Below are 15,489 nucleotides of genomic sequence, written 5' to 3'. Positions count from 1 at the left end.
TTTTAAGGTTTAGAAGTCTATTCAGTTCATAGTCAATGAGCAAAGTGACAAATTAGCTTTTTTAAAAATCTAACGTTTCCCCATTTTTTTTTGTAACCATTCTTCATTCCTCCACTTGATCATGAACAACAATACCTTTTAGTGAAATCAAACCTGTAATGCCACCCAGTGTGATATGAAAGAAACATTTGACTTGCAAGCACCTACTCATCCCACATCCGTTAAGGACCTGATCCAGAGCAGCAACTAATGCAAAGCGAAATGAAATTAACTGAATGTGAACTGATGCAAAAATCAATCAGGCTTAAGAAAACACTTAAATTTAAGCATAACCCTATGAGTTTTAACTGAGTAGGCCTTGGCTTATTTTGGAATCCCTTCTTCTTTGACTTCTTCTGTCAGCTTTGTTCACATACACAGGTGCATCTACCCATGCCCACACGGCATGATAAAAATCAGACTATCCAGCACTGGTTTTGGGGGAGCATCCCATTTGGTAGGAGTCCTGTACCTATGCAGTCATGAGATTCTAATGCAAGAGGATATGGAGTACTACATCCTAGCACACAATGTCATGTGCTAGGAAATCATACTCGTTTTCTCTTTTGCCCACTTTGAGTGAAAGAAAACACCAAGCACTCAAAACACAAGCTATTACACCAGCCTGAGCTTGGCCAGCTTGGACTAGAGGTAGGAAATGCTGAGTACTCATTCTTTCACTGTAGCCACTGAAAACTGGGTTACGGAGTGAACACACCTCAGGATCAAACATTTTGATCTCATTGTGGTGACTGTTTCCTTTCCACAAAACTGATCACAGGAAAAATAAAACAGCTGTAGAAAGGAGGAAGGATTAAGTGTGAATGTTGCATATGCTATTTTCAAAGCCACCATAAGAAATTAATTATTGTTGGGCTCCCAAATCTCTTCAGGCCTCCTTCAAAAACTTATCCAAACATACATTGATATCTACTGTCAGAATTACTTTCACCACTAGTGTATCAGACCAATACATAGCAAGAAGTAAGGTTGCCATGATAATGGGAATGGGCTGATTAGGGTTAATTAGTCTAACTGGAAATAAATTCCCAGGCAGCTATTTGTGATAGACCAGGCCAGTGAGTTAAGTATACATACATGGTATACTGCTTACCCTAAACATCAATAAACCCCAGCTCTATAAAGTAAATATTGGAATATTGAACAAACAGCAACTCAAAACTACTGTGGAGAAAGTAAGAGATATTTAAAGACAGTTTAACACACTACAAAATGTAACATATCCATTAATGTTTCTATCATGAGTTTTCTATTTTTAAGAAGTTCAGAGTTTAACTGTAAAATCAACATCAGAGATGAAATAGGACTTCAGCCATGTTCTTTTGCCAAATTCAGCTAGATCCATTTGGTTGCCTTAATGAAATAAATATGCTGCCGTATTTTATGGTAATGGCCCAAAACACTTTAATAACACTATCATAAGCCGTAATGTTTTGGTGCATTAATGGAGAACACACTGTTATAATTTGTAAAGAGTGTTTTGAGCCATGAAAAGGAAAAAGAAAAATATGGAAAAGAAAAGGCTTCGTTGCCAGACACTATTTTCACACTGCACTGTGGAGGAAAGTCTAACTTGAAGAGTGGATGCTTTACAGTCACACGGCCAGATGCTGGCCTGGCGGAGCAGGCATGCTGCGGGGCAGCCCTCCATACCTGGCACAGCACCAGTGGGGAGGCACGCGCAGCCACGGCTCTTCTGCCCCCCCGAGCGCATCAGGCGGGGGGCTGTTAGCGGCACCCCACATTTCTGAGGGACTAACCTCATTCCCTTGCACACAAGCTGGTAGAGCTGGGCCCATTTGGGAGAAACAGATGCTGCACCTCTAGGAAGGAGCTGAAGAAAGCCACTCCACAGCAGTCCCCAAAGACAATTTGACTACTTCAATATTCCACAAACAGACTGGGCCTGTCAGCTGCCGCTGGTGCAGCACGCGGCACAGCTGTGGTTACTAAACCAGGGGACTGTGGTGCAGTGCGAATTTTAAATAAAGAGAGTAATCATTCTAAGCAGCAAGATACGGAGGTGCAGAAATAGCTGGCTACTGCTTTTAAAAATCTGGTGTTTCTGTTAGCATGAGAGCATCTAAAACTTTCCTATTGCTGTTGTGTTAGTAATCATAGCATACTGATTTCAAAGCTTCTCACACCCTAAAAGCAAACCGAAAAAAATGGTGACTTTTTCAAATGTTCTTCTTTCTCATTTACATGCTTTTTATTTTGCTTTTTAGCTTGTTTGATTTATAGATTTGTCCAATAGGGAGAAAGAACTCAAGTGGTAACTTGCTGACAGCCTTGCTCTCTGTAACTCCGGAGTCTGCCAGACTGAGCTGACTTGGCAAACTTGTTGATATGTTTCTGGACACTTAACTTTACCATAATATGCTGGGCCTCTATAGCTAAAGGGTTAAGGAATGTAAATCCACTAGTTTGTGACACTTGTCTCCTCATATATCTGCATAATGAATGGACAGGAGTAGAAGCGGACTATTGGTGAAAAGCAAAGCAAATAAGTTCCCCAAAGAAAAAGGGATGCTTAGAAGCCAGTCTAGGAATTAGACTCAAACTCAAGAGATCAGTAGCTCATTTGTGTTACACACATAAAAGCCAGTCTTGAGGACCACTAGGAGCTACAGGTAATACTGTCTCCAAATTTTCCTGTTGAGATTGATCTAAAAGATACATCATAGTACAAAATACTAAGCACTTCTGAAAGCAGCCAAGTAATTTGCGGAAACTGAGCCTAGGTATGTGGAATTAATTGTACTCTAACCTGATCCTGGCAACAGGCTTACGCGATCCAGGCACAAGAGAATGAGTAAGTTCAACGCTCTTAAAGTTAATTCTCCAACTGTATCTTCTATTGAGACAAGACAGTTCAGTGCTGTCTTGACAAATACAACAAGCATTCGCACCTCGGTGATTTGTTGCTTAATGTATAGATCTATGGTCTATAGTAACTAGGTATTTCACAGATTCAAACTGTGCCTAATATTAGCCACCATTCATAGAAGACACTAAAATATCCTCACTGCATACCTTTCTCTGGAAAGGAACTGGACATAAGTAAATGAGGACGAGAATAACAGCACAAAAACTTTTAATGGACTGCCCTGTTCTTACTGTTGCATGTGATTTATGTCACTAGCCAATGATCCTCTCCTTGTATATACATTTACTAAGCTCTTTATATGTTTCTGTCCCATTCTGCCTTGTCAATTTGAAATGATCTAAAACCTCAGAGAAAAAAGAACTGTCATAAACAAGACTGTGCTAACAAATAAGACGTAATTTCCAATTCTAACACATATTTATATACTATACCAATCTGCATTTAATAATATACCATGACCTAGGTACAACAAAGCTAGCAGGATTTCAAGGGAGAATTTTTTCTTGCATTAACCTTTGGGATGCATAAAATGCAATAATTTGATTTGTGGACCTAAGGTAGTAAGAAAGTGTCAGTAAGTAGTAAGTTTTCTCCCAGTCAGCGTTTTTCACTGTTGTTATTTATTATTTGCAGCTTTGTTCTGCAGGCTTTGAAGAGTGTGTATGTTAGTGATTTTCAGTTTTCCTGTGTCTTTTTCTGTCATGAAGTTTTGGTGGGGCATTGTAAATATACACTATTGGCAAAGTTCAGCATGAAGACAATGAATTCCACAAATATCCAGAAAAATTCACTAGTCTGACACAAGCTTTCATGTTTTATAGGAGGCCTATAAACCCCTAGTTTATGGTTTCGGAATGAACCACCCCCCCCCCCCCCCCCCGCAACCAGCCAAACTCCACTCAGTTTGGTTTCACATTTCTCCCCCCCTCGCAAACAGTTTGCTCAGGATTATATAATCTTATTTGCATGATTATATAATCTTCTTTTCAGCAACATCTCTCTGAAGAGTAAACAACATAATAAGAAAACCAGGAGTGTAAGCCAACTATTTCAAAACCCAAAATCTGGAATGTGCAAAGGGCACAAAATAGAAAAAAATGTGTTTTTTGGTTTTGTTACCAGATTTTTAATACAAGCATTTCTAGAGAGAAATAATTCAAAAAGAATATAAGACACTAAACACTGATTCGGTACAACAGAAACACTTCAAAAGTTTGTTCTGTCCTGTATGTAAAAATGCGTTGTTTTAGTTATCTCAAGGTATATGTGCAAAGGTGACTATTTTCTTCTTTCTCTATAGGAGTTACTTTGAGGCACGGTAAGACACTTCTCATATATTTTTCCCCTCATTTAAGATTCTGGCAGACAGGTATTGCCACTGCTGCTATTTCAACAAAGGTTGTGTCTTGCAGCCGGCTGAGCTCATAACATTGACATCATCATGCAACCTACTGAAACGCCAGTTATAGCACACAGAAGAATAAACAAAGTTTTAGCTGATAGCTATGCCTCCACTCCTGAAGTCTTTTCCTCTTTCAATATACATCAAACTTTGTCCTAGACAGGACATTGTATAAGTGAAGACTGTCATATTCCAGTCTGCACACACACTCTTCTGCAGGCTGCTAAAACTACTTATGATGTCAGTTACTTCAGCAATATTCATCTAAAATTAATGCCTTATAAATAATCAAGCAGTAATCTGCTTCCGTCTGTCAGGCTAACCCCAAAAAGAAAAAAGTGTAACACTTTTACAAGAGAAAAGAAATTAAGGATGACCTGAACTCACAAGTATGCTTGCCAGACAGTTACGCACTCCTGCTTGCTGACCTATTTTTCCCTGCTCACACCAGAGAGCAGATCCAAGCAAACAGCTAGTAATTCAGATTGCTTATGATGCAGGGTTTGCCACCTAAACAATACAGTTGGGCATCTTAATATCTTTGTCAGGTTTCCGAAAGTTTTTAGTGACCTGTTATTTCTTTTAAAGTTGCAATAGAGCTCAATTTATCAGTCCGTAAAGGACTATGTCAGACGTCCTGCTGTTCCTGAGATTAGTGGACTCTGTATGTTTTGTGGCCTAAAATTTTGTTGTGTATCATAGTATGTGAATGGCTCATGTGAAGAAATACACAGAGTACATACATCTAATACACACAATAGTATACTTTGTGTTTCAGTTATAAGCCAAACTACCCTTCCTAGTAATTACTTACAGCTAAAGCAACTATTTATAGCTAAAGTAAGCATTCTTATAGACTAAGTTCCAATGCTGGAATACCTTCAGCCTGTTTTTGAAAGATGCTCAAATCTATTACCCATTAAATTCCCCTGGGATTTAGAGAACGTGTTGTTCTACTGTTAGAAGCAAACTTTTATACCCTTATGAAGATGGCAACCACATCACCTCTAGCATGAACTGTTTAGTACCTGTGACTTTCAATGTCTTTGGTTTGAGAACTCCACAAACTTCTTAGTGGAGATGAGGACCAATGTATCATGACATAAAATTTACAACAGGCTAACTTTTCAGAGCAACCTCTCAGACCCACTAGATGTATTTAATGGTCCCCATGAGAAAATGACTGAACTATACTGTTACGAGATATTTAAGGTCAATACAAGAAAAATGTATAGAAATAGTCATCTTTTTCTAATTCACAGAAGTCAAGAAGATAAGAGAAAGAGTAAAACAGAGAAAGACAAAGGAAGATGGAGCCAAAACAAGAGACAAAGGAGAAAAATAGAATAAATGTGTCCATATGCAAGACAGGAGGCAAGACAAGAATGGGCTTCTTCATCCTGGGGCTTATATGTAAAGAGACAACAGTATGAAGCTGAAGGCTGGCAAATATGAAAATAGCATGAAAAAGACATTGCTTGTGCTATTTCCATTGTCCAAATGTCAAACGCCTTCTGGGAACCCTTAGGGGGGTGGGAGTGGTAATAGCTGTATAAGCATCTCGTAACAGGTTCTTCCTAAAGGGGATTTCTTGAAAACTGCTAGGCTCTGACGCTAACCCATATGGGCTCAGAAAAGTCATAGAAAATGCTGGCTGCACTTTTTCCAGGCCTATTTGCATATGTTCTTTAGTATGCAGAATGTCTCTGTATGTAATTGAATTGTTGTTTTTGCCTCTATTAATACATATGCAAATGAGTCACTACTGCAGCTGTGCTGTATTAATCATATGTGTGCTTCTGTCTGTCTGCCCTGCAGGCTCAGGGTCGGAGGGAGGGGGAAGAGGGAATGCAGTCTCTTTAACCTACAAGAAAACTCACTCATGCAGACAGAGGTCTGCTAGCAAACAGCAGGCCTAAGTTACAACTGAAAGAAAGATAGGCTGGTCATTTTTCAGTCTTTTTCATTTTTCATAAATATGGATGGAATCACAAAGTTGTACAGAAAGGACTGTTAATCCAGATAAAATGAATATGCTACCACATCTAATTCTTTCCCCTGGAGGGCAGGGGAGGCAGTTATAATCTGACAACCCACAGAGTAGCCATGATATTGTTTTACCATGTGTATTTACTGCCTGTAAATGTCTACTGTGCATACGTTCAGACACTCACAGTGCTCAAAAAAATACAAAGCATTTATCTATATTCTGTCACAATGATTCTGTCTTTCAGAAACTGATTGGGTTCTGATAAAATGATGTGACTCGGCTTTTCATTCTAATTTATTTTCATAGAATACATTGAGTTTACCTATAAAATTGTTTAAGTTAATATCAAAGGCAAGTATGGGCTACTTAGATGCCAACTACAAAGTACATTTATCTACCATGAACAAGATTTATTTGAGCTGATACGTTTTGTGGTTCATGCTTTCACACAATCTATCACAGTCTCTAGCTCTCAGCAGGTATCTTGAAAGTGAGGAGTGGTTATACCCCAGTGTTCTGCAGTTTGCTTTCGAGTTAATTTGGAGAAACTTTTTTCATTTAAAAACATGGAACTTGCTCAAAACTTCCTCTGGCAATCAATGACCCCCCCCCCCCCCCCCCCCGCAAACCAAAGCTTGCTTCTCTCATTTAATGAATATTATAAAATCATTACTATGACTTAATAATAATACATAAAAACCTTGGAAAGTATCACATTTTTGAAGACAACTTCCCCCACACCACATGGAGATCTTTGCCCAGTTTAGGTGGTTGTAGCTTCACTTACGTGAAGAGAACCGTGTTCCATTGCTCTAGCTGAATAAGTGGATCTTGATCTTCAGCAATCTCTTTTAAAATGGCCATCTTGGCTACACATTTGCAGAACAGGTGGCAAACATCTTGTGGGCAACATATTCACTTACAAAGCCAGAAACAAAAGGAGGACAGAAGCAGGGGATATAGAATCTGCATGAATATAACACTTTTTACATCTATTTAAAAGGACATCCAACAGAAATTTATACATACTATATTGTTTTATTACTCCTATTATTATCATTATTTGTGATGGCCATCAGAAATAGCATAGCAATACACTGAGCTAATGGCAGATGGACAACTGCCTTCTTTTGGTTATGCTAATGAGAAATGTTGCTTTTCACATACTTAGATTTTTTTTTTCCAGATGTGTATGCAGTTAAAACCTAATTCTACTTTTTTATGCTTAAGTGGATTGCATGAGTTTTATAATATTGTAATTAAACTGTGCACTAATGATTCATTCCCTACAAATTAAGCCAGAGTCCTATTAATGAGAACAGGTAAAGTAGAAAAGCAAACATTGAGAGGATACTGACTCTCAGTGTTGAAAAGCCAGCTTAGATGGTATTCAAAGGTAGATACTCCTCAACAAATAGAAGGAATAACCTTGCAATGCTAAGAAATGTCTCATCTTCTTGTAAGTAAAGGACTGAGTACAATAATATCCCAAAGAGGTCATGAATGTAGACTGCAGAGTAAATGGATAATGGCTAAAGTACCGCTACCTCTTGGCTACGTTCTGTAGAGACAATAACAGGACCTTACACTTTTCTTCTCAATCAGCAATAATTCAAATGTCTTTGCAGCTCTGGCAAGCTGGCATCCCAACACCAAGAACCATGCATCACTACAGTGTTATACATTTTTCAAGGTCTTCTTTCCTTGCTTTGAGATGTCATTGTAACACTGGAAGGCAACTACTTAATTTGGTCAAAACTGGTTATATCTACAGATTATTATAAGAAATCAGAGACAAGCAAAAACAAACACATTTAAAAATGTGCTTGACAATTAATGCCTGAAAATGGAGAGTTGTCTCTAAGATGGAGGGAAAGTTCCATCACCAGCAATATTTGAAATGAAACCTGAAAAGATACTTTAGAGAGATATCGTGAATTGTTAAGTAAAGAGAGTGGAGAGATGTCGCTATTCCTGCAAAGGTGCAGAAGCCAAAAGGAAGGTAGTATGGAAGAAAATATGGTATCTGACCAAGCAGGAAGTCCTTGTGCCTTATTTTGATTCCATGTGCAACAAATGTTTTATATAATATTCATACGACCATTGAAACAATCTATCTGCTCATCAGAGTCACTGCATGGTTGTTAAACAGCTCTATCGTTTCTGTTCCCTTCAGGTAAAACAAACATGAAGATCACAGATGATTATGGGACCCCAGATCCAGAGTTTTCTCAGGGAAAATATATAAAGAGTGAGACACCTAAATAACACCAAGATGAACATCTCCAAGAGGCGCTCAAACCGTGAATGCGTTTAGCTTCCCTGAAAATCTAGCCAGTTATGTCAGTGCCTAAATGTGTGCCATATTCTTCTAAAACTGTGGTCCAAACTACATATACTGAATTCCTCTGAAATTCAGTCCTTGGTATGCCTCTGCACACACCATTGAAAAGAACAGGTCTGCTGTAATAATAATAATAATAAAAAAGTAGGCCCAAGTACTTAGCAAAGAAAGTTCAGTGTAAAAAATCCGGCAAAATTATTTTTCCAGATACACACTACTCATCACTTTTACAAAAATAGCCAAAGAGAGCCTATTAGGATTCTTTAAACAACTGGTCTTGAGAATTGAGAAATCAGTTAAATTACTTTCACATCCGTATGGTGGCATATGGTTTTATTTATCTGGGTAATAACAGGTTTGATCATAATATTGAACGCAACCACCAAACAAGCGTGATGTCCTGTCTCGTGCTAAGATGAAGAGGAAACAAAGTTTGAATGTGGGCACTCAAAACTTTTTTGGTGTATTTTTCCCCAAGAGCAGATGTTTGCAGGAAGTCTGCATTACATCAGATTGCTCTATTGTTTTGAAAGGACACAAAACGTCCATACAGTAACACTATACAGGCAGCTGTCATTATGTATCCAGCATCATCTTTCCATATAGTTATGGGTATATACAGCATGTGCATTACTGCCAATTAATCAGTCCTTGTCATTATCTGGTTATCGAACAACCAATCTGGGAAATCTGAACCTTTTGCATTCCCAGTAGGGCAGATTCGTCTCTCAATTTTTAGATCAGGCTATCAGGTCCATTGTCTTGTAATGCTCGGTAAGCATTCAGAGGTTATTCTCAGAAAAGCAACCACCAGATCTTATGTTATACTGAATCTGCTGCTCAGGCTTCTGGAACCATCTATTTCACATTAGGTGTGCCCAAGATGACTAGTATTAGAATAATCACTTCAGCACCAACTTAATATTTACTTTGTGTATAACTTGTTCCGTGGCAGCTTTGAGTGTTGTTCTACAATATAGAGGAATTTAATTCCCTCATTTGCTGAACCATATAGGAAAACAACATGCTCAAATAAGGCATACAGAAGAACTTACAATTCATCAGCCTTATTTAATAAAACACTGTGGCATGGCTCTGTTCAGTTTTGTTCTTGTTCATTTGAAACAGAATCGCTGTGCTGCATCACTCTTGAAGAACAAGACCATATGAAATTTATGGGGGGGAAAAATCAGTGTAAGAAACTCACCTGCTAACCAAGAGGGATTTTACTGAAATGAGAGTCTACTTTAAAGTGACATTGCACACAGAGTTTGGGCCTGAATCTTATCATTAACAGAGGAAAGCCAAAAACTTTCTTTTAATGACATTTTTTGCCATTAAATGCAATAGGAGTGAATACGTAGGGATAACAGATAGCTCTTTATACACAGAGCAGGTTCAAGCATGCATCATGTTAATTCCAGCTTCTTCAGCATGACCCCATCCATCTACTTCTTTCCAGACATCTAACAATGTAAGTTTTAGTTTCCATTCTTATTGAGCCATTAGTCTCTCTGTGGATACTGGAAATAAAGGCAATCACGTATAGCTAATTGTGGCAGATATCAGATGACAGCATCTGTATACCCCAGTGGGGACTCAAAGGCAGGGAGAGAAATGGAGAGCTTCAGATTATGAACCTGTCAGTGGGAATCAACAGGGCATTTCAAAACAGAGATTACGTTTTCACTGACAAAGGGTATCTTTGCCACAGGAAAACAATAACATGTTTCTCTACAAATACAGTGTGCACTTCATTTACCAAAGGAAAATTCAGTTCAGACAACCAGGGATAAAAGAGCACTTCGTGTTGATCCCAAAGTGCACTACAAAAGCCCTGACTTAAAATTCTGTAATGAAATAACAATGGCATGTTTATCACTATACAAACAAACAAGAAAAATTCCTTGGCTTTGTCTTCACTAAGGTAATGTTGTGTACCAAATTCTGCTGGGAGCGACAAACTGAACATCTTGTCAGGTTCTTTGATCTTCCCTGAAAACAACTGCTTTTAGTATACAAAGTCTCAAAGATGAGTGATAGGGAGGATAGAAAAAGAAAAGAAGGAACATTGTACTTCTCTGACCTTCTATAGTTGAGGGCCAGAGGACAGAGGATTTGTAGGGAATACTATGGTTACATACAATGTAGATGAATTTCTGAAGTAAGAAGAGTCCCTCACTGAAGGCTGTACATTCACGAAGTCTTACCAAATGAGGTCAAAATAATGTCTCCTGTGATCCTCCCTCAGATCCAGCTCTGTTCACGCTAGCGTGGGTGAGAGTCCATTTTGAATACTATATTGTAAAACCTTTTTCAAAGGTTATTAGACTCTTTCACATAGCACCAGAAATTAGAGGCATGTCCGGTTTCCACTAGACAGGTTATGTTGATAACTGGAATCATTGTTAGACATGAGGAAATATGACTGGAATTTTTTTCTAGCATATACATAACCTTAGAGATCAAGTCTGAAAGATCTGGAGTCTACAGAGTTAGTCATTTTAACTGCTCCCACTGACCAGACACTAAACCCCCTCTTCATTTCCAGACTAAAAGACATGTAAGCAAAACAACATAGGTGAACTTGCTCAGTACTTTCCTTTTTACATTCCCCCTTCCACAGAAACATGAGGCCTTTGAGTTTTTCAAATTCTTCACAACCTAAACTCATCTTAAGATATTTAAAAAGTCAGTCATATTTGCACAAACCCCACATTTTTTATGAGGAAACTGCCATTGTTATAATGCCCATTTTAATCAGAATACTTCAGCCCACCACATGCTAAGATATAGCCCAAAGCTGGTCCTGAAATGAAAGAAATACTTTTAACTTACCAGAGCACTGATGCATTATTTTAGGACTAGCTTGAATGACTGCTTAAATAAGCAGAATCAGACTCAAATATCTATTTTCTCATTCCTAACTACCTTTGTTTTTGTTTTTCCTTTTTTCCCCTCTTTCTTCCATATGTGTCTTTATGTGTGTTTGGCTGTTATAAGCATTTCATCAATACTGACGTTACTCCTCAAAAATCATTTCAGAGGGATGACTTTTATGGCTCCCATGATTCTTAAGCTGCCTGTGGTATTTGTAACTCACAGAATCAGAAACTAACACACAGACAGTGTAGCTTTTCATACAAAGGCACAATAGGAATGAATGTATTAACCTCTGCGGTGCATGGAATGTGTCAGCTTACACACTGGCAGCTATTTCAGTGAAACTCAGCTAACTTCCGCTGGCTGTGTAAAAAAAAAAAAAAAAAAAAAAGAAATCTTCCGCAGAAATCTTCCGCAGAATTGTGTCCCACGCTCTCATGTGCTGGGCAACAACTGTAATATCTGATGTTGTAGAGAGTCCACTTCATACGGATGCTGGCCAAACAGTTTGAGGATGCATTTCAGATGTGCTGTTTATAAATGCTGAGCATTTTCAAGCAGGTAAACTGCTCTGTGTTCCATGTGACTTGGCAAATAATAGCGAGTGAGGAGACAAATTAGCAATGGAGAGTGTGGTTGCAAGGCTTTTTTTTGTTTGGTTTCAAATGAAAGGGTCAGCCAGTTTTTGCAGACCTAGAGATGATCTGGAACTCATTTTACCCCCAGTTTTTACCCAGGTTCATCTTACCAGCAAAACATATATGCCAGATTGTCAAATTCAAAGTGTGGAGACAAATACCAAGTTTTCTGAAGTCCAATGGTTTGACATGGGTTGGGATCAGGAAGAGCTGAGGAACATCTGCCACACTGTGATTAAGACCCATGGACAGCACCCTAATATCTACAAAATTTAGAACTCAGTTGGGAGTTTTGATCTGCCACATCTGGCTACTGGGCTTATTCTTTAGCAGGGCTCAGAAAAGAGTCTTTAGCATTCTTCCACCTGTTTTATAATTGCATGTGTTAAATTAGTATAATCACTAATTATCTGCACTACAGCAGTGCCTAAAATGTGCTGCATACCATAAAACACTGTAGGAGGGGCCAGTCATTGCTCTGAAGAGCTTACAGCCTAAAAGGACATAATCACGTTAAGCGACTTTTAAGCAGTTTAAAAGTGCTTGCCAGGACAGAGCTCTTCTGTCTAGCAATGTGTTTGCTCTTGCTGGGTTACCCTTAGCCAGTCTTTACAACCTGTGTCAGAACATTGTAATGGAAAAGCAAAGCAAACATTTTGGTCCAATGAAATTTAAAGTACAAACCTAAAAACAAATAGTTAAACTGACAATATAAATAGAAAAATATTTTAAAAGTTCCCTAAAGGCAAGAGAAAAAAATGAATACGATTTGCCATTTCTTTTACTTCAGATGCAAATTTTAAATGGAGAGAAGAGACCAAAAAACCTGTTAATTTCATTGTGTTCAGATGGAAGAAAAATCTGTTTTCCATATTTACTTAACCTTTGCCTCTTCAGCATTGTTTTCAGACTTACCTGCAGTTGGAGTGGGCCTAAGCCTGGTGTTGCTGCGGCAGCAGCTGCCATGGTAGTTGGGATCAGCTGAACGGGGTAAGGGTCACCTAAGTAAGAGAATAATAGAGGCATCAGCACCTTTTATCTACTCTCCACCTGCAAATTAAAGTCCTGCATTCACTCTTTCCAAAAGCCTTCTTTTGTGTGCCTTGTTGAGGCCTAATGAAAAGCTCTATTGTGCAGCCTTTTACTAACACTCTTTTCACAATTCTGGCTGAGAGAGGAATGTGAATAAAAGGCACAAGCAATTAAGGCGGAAACCTCATCCTTTTTCATGATGTATTTAGGGAAATGGAAAAAAAAAAGTGCACATTGATCAGAAGGCTGCACTTCACCAAAAAAAAAAAAAAAAAAAGGAGGAAAGAAAGAAGATGGGGGTGGAGGAGAAGAAAAGGAAAACAGTACAACCTTGATAAGATCACAGCATTAGAAGGGGACGAATTTACAAGCTTGTCCAGAATATGAAGTTAACCAAACTCAGATGATTGTTAGTAAACTGAGCCTCACACAGATGAAAAATGGCACTCCCTTGACTACCCTTTTTTTCCTCTTAGCTTAGAAAAAAAAGCTTGCTTTACAGTTCTGGGGTTTGATCCTCTAACAGGAAAAAGCATGTGAGGTTAAGTAAATCAGATAAAAGCTTCAGAAATCCCTGCACTCCATGATTTGTGATTCAGTTTTGCTTCTGAGAGAAAACGATTTCAATTTTAGTAAGAACTACATTGTGCTGAACAAGATAAAGGGATCTAGGAAAAGTTGACGAGAAAGTTGCAGGCATTTTTAAAGGAAAATTATCTGGGATGGCAAAAATCAACATGGAGATTGGCATGTTTTAATGTTATGGAGAAAACACTTTGGGTCACTTTTATATCTGATTTGTTAAAATACACTTCACGTTGCCCCACCAACAAAACTCACAACATAACAAAAAGCTGTTGCATGTATTATATTCCTTCTTCAAATGATAAAACATTTGAACACTTTCTACTCAACAAATAAGGATCACTAGAGCATTTCTATAAGGCCCAATGATCTGCCAGCATGTATGATTGCTGTAGCATCAAAAAAGCCACTTAAAATGAGACTATGGTAAAGACAGAACACTGTATGAGAAGAATTCAGGTACATGTTGCTATGCATTTTATTACGCAGGTAAACTAAAAGTTTTCCTCCTTTATTGTCCTATTTTGAGTGAACTGGGGCAAAATAAAAATTAAAAAGCCAATGCAGGCTGTTCTGTACTATCATGACTAGTTACTACTGAAACTAAAGTTTATAAAGGTATCAAGCCTAAGTCACAAGAAACAGGAAACAAAGGGGAAAATAAATCATTTTTTAAAAATGTTAGAAATAAGCTGTGCTTCTCTATACAGTTTCAGGAAAACTGCTGATGTTTATTTTTCCCTTTCATAATAATACCTTCTTTATACAGATCTTTTTATTCAAGGATTTTGATCTCCTGTTAAGAATTAAATACCACAGCTTCTTGAAATGGAGACCTAGAAAAAAATGAGCTGGCAAAACATTTTAGCAGACATTTAACTTCAAGAAGACTTATGTGTGCTTATGTTTAAGAGCATACTTAAATATTCTCTGCTGACTGAAGTCTCATAGTCTTTCAAGGGCATCCAGCCAAGCAATTGGACTTCAGAGCTCATCCCAGGAATCCTAATTCACAGACACCTCTGCACCAGCACCACACCACACTTATCTATTTATTTACATGTTGTCAATGGGCAACAGATTTTCTGACTTGGTTGTTCTTTCTCCCACAGGATGCCCTTGTTTCACTTTTTCCAATTCCCCTTTGCTTTAATTGAGGTGTCCACTCTCCACTTCATATCATGGATTGAATGAAGCAGTTGTCTGATTTAAAATTTTTAAAATTTTCTAGAGAAAATCCTGTGACCCAAACAGTGGGCCTTGAAGAAGTGAAGACTGGGAGAAGAAAGAGCTGGAGGTCAGAGACTCTGGGTCAGTGGTGTTGTCCTGCTTCCACAGCACTAGTAGCTCCGGGCTAATCCCAGTCTCATTCTGAACAACTCCTCTCTGGAAGAGGACATTTTGTGCAAGTACCAGCCACGGAAGAAAACAAAGCAATTATTTTCTGAATTCCAAATAGAGGAAAGAGAAAAGTGATGCTTGCTAAAATCTTGATTTCAACACAGCCCATTAAAAATTTCAACTAAAAAATAAAAATTATTTATATGAAAACATATATGTTAAGAGTACCTCCACGCACTTCCTCACACTTCCCTTCTCTCCAGACATACGTATAAGCCTCAGCCCATCTTCCCACAACCTCATGCAATAACTCCATGAATCCCA

At 38.2% G+C, this 15,489-nt stretch overlaps 1 protein-coding gene across 12 annotated transcripts in view; it reads right to left on the bottom strand.

Moving 5' to 3' along the window:
- SOX5 (SRY-box transcription factor 5) overlaps nt 1-15,489 on the bottom strand; it is a 651,412-nt gene that overhangs the window by 77,671 nt on the left and 558,252 nt on the right. For all 12 annotated transcript variants that reach the window (XM_064515931.1, XM_064515936.1, XM_064515914.1 and 9 more), the window contains one exon: nt 13,123-13,208. In XM_064515931.1, the coding sequence (XP_064372001.1) occupies nt 13,123-13,208 (86 nt within the window). The remainder of the gene's footprint in view (nt 1-13,122; nt 13,209-15,489) is intronic.

This window comes from Dromaius novaehollandiae, chromosome 1 (assembly GCF_036370855.1).
Source record: "Dromaius novaehollandiae isolate bDroNov1 chromosome 1, bDroNov1.hap1, whole genome shotgun sequence".
Classification (NCBI taxonomy): Eukaryota; Metazoa; Chordata; class Aves; order Casuariiformes; family Dromaiidae; genus Dromaius; species Dromaius novaehollandiae.
The sequence above is the reverse complement of the archived record's forward strand: the minus strand, read 5'-3'. Positions and strand labels throughout refer to the sequence as shown.